Below are 8376 nucleotides of genomic sequence, written 5' to 3'. Positions count from 1 at the left end.
AATCTGTACTCATAGGATTCCAGATCCTACTGGATTCCAATCTGTACTTTTAGGATTCCAGATCCTACTGGATTCCAATCTGTACTCGTACGATTCCAGATCTAACTGGATTCCAATCTGTACTCGTAGGATTCCAGATCTTACTGGATTCCAATCTGTACTCGTAGGATTCCAGATCCTACTGGATTCCAATCTGTACTCGTAGGATTCCAGATCCTACTGGATTCCAATCTGTACTCGTAGGATTCCAGATCCTACTGGATTCCAATCTGTACTCGTAGGATTCCAGATCCTACTGGATTCCAATCTGTACTCTAGGATTCCAGATCCTACTGGATTCCAATCTGTACTTTTAGGATTCCAGATCCTACTGGATTCCAATCTGTACTCGTAGGATTCCATATTCTACTGGATTCCAATCTGTACTCTAGGATTCCAGATCCTACTGGATTCCAATCTGTACTCGTAGGATTCCAGATCCTACTGGATTCCAATCTGTACTCGTAGGATTCCATATTCTACTGGATTCCAATCTGTACTCGTAGGATTCCAGATCCTACTGGATTCCAATCTGTACTCGTAGGATTCCATATTCTACTGGATTCCAATCTGTACTCTAGGATTCCAGATCCTACTGGATTCCAATCTGTACTTTTAGGATTCCAGATCCTACTGGATTCCAATCTGTACTCGTAGGATTCCATATTCTACTGGATTCCAATCTGTACTCGTAGGATTCCAGGTTCTACTGGATTCCAATCTGTACTCGTAGGATTCCAGATCTTACTGGATTCCAATCTGTACTCGTAGGATTCCAGATCATACTGGATTCCAATCTGTACTTTTAGGATTCCAGATCCTACTGGATTCCAATCTGTACTCGTAGGATTCCAGATCCTACTGGATTCCAATCTGTACATTTAGGATTCCAATCTACACTGTGACATTTACACCAAACAACCCGACAGTGTGACAAACGTGTCAATGGTGATGTCCGAGGTTCCTTGAACGCCTCACCCGCTCGTGAAACCAGGACACTCCTCGCTGCCGTGACCGAGAAAGCAGCAGCTGGGGAGAGACGGTGGGTGGAGTACAGGAAGCTGCCACTGCCGTCCCCGAGAAAACCCGACCATGGGCGACATCTAAACACTACTAGAGAAAACCACCGCGACCCACCATCGCCTCCTCGACGCACGAGAGGATATTCGTGATTCTATCTCCACGCCTGACTCTGGGATTCTAACCGAAGCCTCCGCCAAGATGTCTCGGGGAGTGATCCAGCCCAGCCAGCAGAAGCTGGCGGAGAAGCTCACCATCCTCAACGACCGAGGCATCGGGATGCTGACCCGTGTTTACAATATCAAGAAGGTTCGCGCACACGCTGTAAAACACGCACATATATCCCCCATTTTAAAGCCAAAGATGATCGTTTCTAACGCAGGTCTAGACTGGAGCGAGGGTCGAGGGAGGAATACACGATTAGCTAGATATGTCTGGCCAATAACGCCGGTGATGAAGAAGAGATTCTGAACATTTTCTATTAAATTTTAATGTTAAATGTTGCTCTAGGATCGATGGACCAACATTAGTGCATCATTTTGACAGCAGCGGTGGACACAGCTAGCTAGCTAGCTAGCCCGGTTAGCTTGCGGTGTAGTAGGTATTTACGTTGAAGGGTTTTCTCTGTCGGTAAATACGAAATAAACACAATATACTCAAACAAACCCCCGACGTGTATAATGTAGTTATGTTTTTACACCCTATTAAGGTTCGTATATTTTACACGGTGGCTTGACGGTGATGTATTCTCGGGCCCTAGCTTACGCTGGTAGACATTTAATGGCGGCGGCTATGCTATGCTAAGCTAGTCAGTCGGGCGTCGTCTCTGCTGAAATGAATAAAAACATTGATGACAGAAACATTGACCTCCAGGTCTCCACGACGACATGAGGTTTCTTAAACAATTCCAACTTGATATTACATGTTTTTAAAAGAAAGTACAGTTCAGTTAAAAGTGTAAAAATTGATAAATAATACAACTTATTACATGTTTACAGATGTTAAAGGACTGTGGGGAATTGTATTATCAAAACAAAAGGAGGAAGGGACACATAAATAATCTAATATGATGATCATTTAAACCATTCTACAATAAGTATTTTATTTTTTAGGTATTTTATAATTAAAATTAAAATGAATCAATTAAAAAAAAGTTTATTATGCCATTAAATAAAATGTATAATATATCATTCTATAAACATCTCCCTTGATAAGCGATATAAAAGCACTATGAAAAATAATAAGTTTATACCTATAAAATGGACAAATTAAAACAAAAAAGAGGGTAAAAAAAAAAAAAATTAATGATTTGACCTCATGCATGCTGCATAGAAAGTAAAGGGAACCGATTGGTGTAATGTTTAGGGCTGAACGACGGTCATTACCAACACCTACAGATATATGCTCACAACACTAGTCCTGTGCTTTGATACCTTCAGGTTCATCCCAAGTTAAACACACTCTCAGCATACTACATTTTGGTGTAGTACAGTTGTAACGTGTTTGTTGTGTTTAGTATGACTGCGAACAAAACCATAATTGTTCATCAAAGTAAATATTGGTACTGTGGTGCAGTAGTTCAATAACAAGTAGTCACAACATGTTCGGTGGAAGAAGGTTTTATTTGCATCCAAGTAAAATGAGGTTGATCTTTGCCCTTTTACAATCACATACGAGCTTAAAAGGATAAGAATTGTAAAAATGTGCAAGTACAGTGTACTTACCCCTCCAGAATAATTTGTTTTTTTAAGTTTTATTTTACTTAACTTCTGTGCAAATACTTCATTATTTACAAATGCACATAAGCCTTTGATTCAGCACAACATAAAACATACTGTATATAAGCGTCTGATTATGTGACTTTATTTTTTCAGGATTTTCATACAATACACCGATAGAAATTGTCTAATTGAAATAACTCATTAAATACACGTTTCATTTGGTTTATAAACATTATGAAAGTTGTAATTACAGTATGAAATCATTTTGTTGATTTACAATGATTTAGTTCAAGGACTCTTGACTGGGCCGTCAGATACCATCACATAGTTTCTTATAGCTCTCAAACAAACCCTCCCTCTTCCTTCCTTCCGCTGTCATTTTACTGGCTCGTCTTGTTTCGAATCAAACCCTAAAATATGTTTTACATGTGGCCTTGGCACACTTCTGCCAAAGACTACGAAGCTATTGGTCCAATAAATCTTAAGTTTTATACCAATTTTCTCCACCTGCGAAGGCCAGGAATGAAACACACAAACACACACACGGCACCTTCAACACTGTAGTTATTTTGAGTAGTTAATGCTATGTTTTTTGATAACTCTTTTTTTCCCTACTATATCGTTATAACCAGATATCATTATCACCATTCAAAATAGTAGTATAAAAATAAATATCAACTGTTCATATTGTCTTGTTTGTTGGTTAGTTTTTCAACCAAGACAATATATAGCATTACCACAAGTTTAACTCTTGCGTTACCATTTTTTATTTTATCATACGACCCAAACACCAACGTGTCCGACTTCATGTGGGCTCAACTTTATTGAGCTCTTTTCTTCTATCTCAGATGAACATTTATGTAAGTTTGATTTTTTTTAAAAAAGGGGTGAAGGAACAATAGGCAAACTCAATTGGAACTCCTTTTGGTTGTTTTTTAGTTTTAGTTCTGCCCATTATTAAGATCACAATACAACATTCACCAACCATATTTCCAAAAAATCATAGATTTTTTAGAAGTTTTCCATTTGTGTCTTGCCTCACGTAAATCTTTTTTTATTCTTTTGAAAATGGAAAGCCTGTAAGATATTCAGCTGAACTTGTGTAAATATTGCATGAACATGTAACTGGCCATCATTCCAATGTGCCTTTTTGGTGACTTACAACGGTAGAAAAAAGATTCAAATGACTTTATCTGCGATTTTAATGAATTGATTAGTCTGCCTCCACCCTGTCTTTGCGACCACCATTTTTTATTAAGATGTGGATTTACAATCCATTTGATTTAAACCGACAAATAATCATTTACATAAGACGATATAAGTTGTTTACAAATATGTTAAGAAGATTAACAAAAAAAATATTCATCATGGTTTCAATTTTCAGTTTCAATCATTTAAATTGAGAATAAAAAATGTTTCATCCTTGCACCTGTTATTTGAAATGAAAAAAAGGGAATCTTTATTGAGGTTAAGACACACTTGGGTAGTAGTGGTGAAGATGGACTATCTTGGTAACCAACTCTCAACAGCATTTCTGCAACGGCTTGGTTGTAAATACCTTCTCTCTAACAAATTCAAGTAATAATGGTTGGTGGTGCAATGCCTTTTTTTAACTATCTGATATAAACAAATGTGGTGAATCGTTGATAGTTAATGATAGATGAAAGCTTGTGGTAGTTCTGTGCATTGGTCCTCACTCTTCAGTCGTTACACATAGAGAAGCCTGTGTACACAAACCATGACTGAGCGAAAGGTAGGCACCAGAATAACAACTTATTGTCATGAAAGACTAGAATGATTCAGGAAAACGCTGCCGTCACAGAAAAGCCGCTCTCAGATCATCCGCAACAGTCACATGCTCCCGACATACAACTTTTCATTTGCCAGTTACTAGGCAACAGCCACTTCCATGCCTGGAGGAGACGGTGGTTCCACAACACACCTCAGTTGTGTAACTGTAATCTCCACAACACATGTTTAATATTTAGATGGTGGTGATCTCGCCGATTCCGTTTGTTGCCACAGCATGCATTACGATGACAAGTGTAAACGTCCAGACGCAGTGTTCTCTCTGACAGACCAGACACCGTTGAATTCATGCATGTTTTTTGAGTGTAGATCAGTGATCTGGTACTTTGTCTGGGTGGGCTCTTTGTTTTTGATTTCTTCTCTTCTTCTCTCCGTTCCAATGCTTCCCCCCTCTCCTATGCAGCAAGGACAAGTATGGAAGGTTTGCAAAGTTTATCACCTTCCACTGATTTCCCCTCTCCTCCTCCTCTTCCTCTTCCTCCTCCTCCTCTTCCTCCTCCTATGTTCACCCCTACACCTGCTCCTCCTCCTCCCTAACTCCTCTCCCCTCTGGCTGCCTGTCCTGGTTTGTTGGTCCTCTCCTCTGTGCCTCACTCCTTGTCATGTTTGAATTTGTAATGCTTACAGTTGAGCTGGGCCTCCATTCACTTTCAACCGTGCCATTCATTGTATTCCATTAAGTGGTGAACATGCACACATGCACACATGACCAAGTCTTACTTTCCAAACATTATCTCCAGGAGTTTAGCAAGCGTGAAAGGTCGAAATCAGATTTACCAGGAAAAAAACAAATCCCTTTGTGTTCACAGCCATTTCATGTAGTCTTGAGGAATATTTTGGAAGCTTAGAAAGCAAAGTGTAGGTAATGAGGGAAAGCACTAAAATAATATCCAATGCCAGTGTAATGATATTGTGTCTTCTTATCAAATGATTAACTTTTTTAATTAATATTTGAAATAGTATTACATTTGTGTTACCAACTCGGTGTTAACTTTGTAATCGATTTTTTTGTAAATGTATTTTATTTGGATTTGTTTTTCTTTTTGGGGGATAACCTAATAAACTAAGTATCCCCCTTTAAATATCTTAACACTTTTTTTTTTAGAATAAAAATGCAACAAGTTATGAATACTCCAAATTTCTACAGTTATTATATGACGCAGTAGTCCATATTGTTGACCCGAACTTTTCACTCGGCAAACATGCTTAGACATACAACCTCTAAAAGTTTAATTACACATCTTGCAGGAGAATTACAGTTTATTCTTAATTCTAATATTGCTCATTCTACATACTACAAATCATTGGAAGCTGCATACTCGTACTGCGAAGAATTGGTCACAAATGATGTTTTTAACAGTTTAAAATGCACTTTAGAGACAAATGAGCCTTTGGTAAAAATTATACTATTTCTCAATTTTGGCATTAGGGACTCAAAGATTGCACCTTCCAACTCTTCCTATCACATGTACATGAGTTTGCTGGCATGCATTGACCTCACAAATATATTTTCCTCCTAAAAAAAAAACGAATAGCTAAATATGTGACACAAGACAGTATGCAGTTATGTGTCCTAATATTTGTTCAAGGCTAAATGAAATAGTCATACAGCAGGTTTTCACAATGGATAAAAAATGCATATCGACATTTTCTTAATAATAATAATAAATCACAGTTAGACCTTCACTACCTGTTCCAGGGAATCCCAAGATGCTTAGTGACGGCTCCATTTTATTATGTAATAATACACTTTAACACTGTCCAAGTTTTTATCTGCTTGCACAAATCGTATTAATCTGATTTATAGAGTCTCCAAACATTCAGTTATCATCAGTAACAGACGTTCTTATCTCAAATTGGATTAGACTTGGATTAGAAAAGCATTTCAGCAGTGGAAATCTAGATTTATCGTAAAACTACATTCCTGACAAGTTATGCAGCAAAATAAATACTTTTTCTTTCAATTATTATTTTGGTGTGATCACAATTATAGAGTTTAGTAAGTTATTCATAATAGTACGACAATTTAAATGGCAATACATCTGGCTGTGGCTCTGTAAATGTTTGGTTTGTGTGTCAGCTAACATGGACTTGTGGTAGTCACTTGTATTAGTGTAACTATTTTCAGTAATGTAGACATTAAAATGTTCATTCGCTCTTTTGGAGTTTTATCTCTGGAATATACATTATCAGTAGAATAAACCTTTCACATCTGTAGGTAAACTACAATGTAAAACTACCTTCTGGGATGAAAATGTGACCAAAAGGGGATAGAAACGATTATTTCTGAAGTGTATAAGTTGTAAGTTGTATTTGAAGTGAAGTATTCATTGTTGCGCCAAAACAATTTTTCTATTTATCTACAGCGAGATGCACTGATTGTTATTGTGACGGAGAGCTCCATCACCAGGCTGTCAGTAGGAATTTGGCACATTGTCGTCCTCAGGCATTTGGATTGAATTGAGTCTGTGTTTAGCATTATCACCAGTCAACGATGCAGTTCATTGAAGTCCTGGAAAGCATCTGTGGGGTGTTGAAATATTTCCGCACACAATTAGCACACATGATTAGCTTTCAGATGTTGCTTCCAGTGGCTCGGCTCGCTCTCTCTGTGGTCCCGTTGCCATATGTTTATCAATATGGAAGGTCTTTGAAGGCCGACTTGCTAATTGCTGTCCAGGGTGTAGCACCGGAGAGTGATTCTTGTATCCAGGCAACCGTCTCTGACCAAAGCCTTACTGTCGATGTCCCCGTCGTTCATTGTGTTTTTTTTCTCCCATGATTCCTGTTACAAACCTGGACTAGTTTAAGTAGTTTTAGTTGTGTTTTCTAATTGTTTTTGTGATTTTCACATTGTTTCCTGTTGTTGGTTTGGTAGCTAGAAATGAATGTGTGACAAATACAATCACACTATTATTTTTAACAATATTAACTGCATTACACATGCATTACTTTTCCATCACAAAAACTTGAATATTAAGCAGCGCGGTTTGAAGCATTCTTTGTTGTTATTGACGTTCAGGGAGTAATAACATGCCAGTCTTGGAACCTTTCCTGTGTATTGTGTATTCTTCTGTGGTTATGTGATTTAATATACACACCTGTGGTAGTCAAGCAAGTCGGATGCAATTCAATGATTTATATTCAATGTGTGCACAGCGGTAAGGTGACCTATTATGGATTATGTTGATACGATACTGTAGAGGACTTCTTTCAATGGACTGATGGACTTCATAGATATATATTTGTACTCTCTTTTAAGATAAAGATCAGGAACCATCATCCTTTTGTTTCTGTTGTGTTTTTTTCCCCTAAAGCCCTTGTCAAAGTTCAGCAAAGTCCTACCTTGTCTCTCCTTATGCAGCAAACATTTTACAGTGGCATCCATCACCTTTTTTTAGTAAAGGTTTATAAAAAAAATAAATGCATGCTCAACCAAGGTGCTATGCCAAAAATCATCCTGCATCCAAACATTTGTTTGTTCATCAGACAATAAAAGGGTCTGCTGCAACATTTTACGATTCTGTGAGTCAGTTTTATTTTTATTCTTCTAGGCTTCTTGAGATATCAATATTTTTGATAAGTTGAAAAAGGAATGAAGGAACAATGTATTTGTAGTTATTGTTGGTTGTTCCATTGTCACGTTGGTTCTGACTGAGCAAGGCAGACATGTGTTTTATCCTAAACTTATAAACCACTTCATTGATACAAACATCTAAAATGTTGTTTGGATTATGGAAAGCTACTCTAGGGGTATGTGAGATCTCATCCCCTGTATATACCCACC

General features: G+C 37.7%; 1 protein-coding gene across 4 annotated transcripts in view; it reads left to right on the top strand.

Annotated features, from left to right (window-relative positions):
• Positions 1-1064: 1064 nt before the first annotated feature.
• nckap1 (NCK-associated protein 1) overlaps positions 1065-8376 on the top strand; it is a 29997-nt gene continuing 22685 nt past the window's right edge. For 2 of the 4 annotated variants that reach the window (XM_087801943.1, XM_087801942.1), the window contains exons 1-2: positions 1065-1368; positions 4993-5010. In XM_087801943.1, the coding sequence (XP_087658069.1) occupies positions 1261-1368; positions 4993-5010 (126 nt within the window). In that variant the 5' untranslated portion in view covers positions 1065-1260. The remainder of the gene's footprint in view (positions 1369-4992; positions 5011-8376) is intronic. The other 2 variants (XM_087801946.1, XM_087801944.1) reach the window with 1 other exon arrangement.

This window comes from Callionymus lyra, chromosome 11 (assembly GCF_982586985.1).
Source record: "Callionymus lyra chromosome 11, fCalLyr1.hap1.1, whole genome shotgun sequence".
Taxonomy (NCBI): Eukaryota; Metazoa; Chordata; class Actinopteri; order Syngnathiformes; family Callionymidae; genus Callionymus; species Callionymus lyra.
The sequence above is the reverse complement of the archived record's forward strand: the minus strand, read 5'-3'. Positions and strand labels throughout refer to the sequence as shown.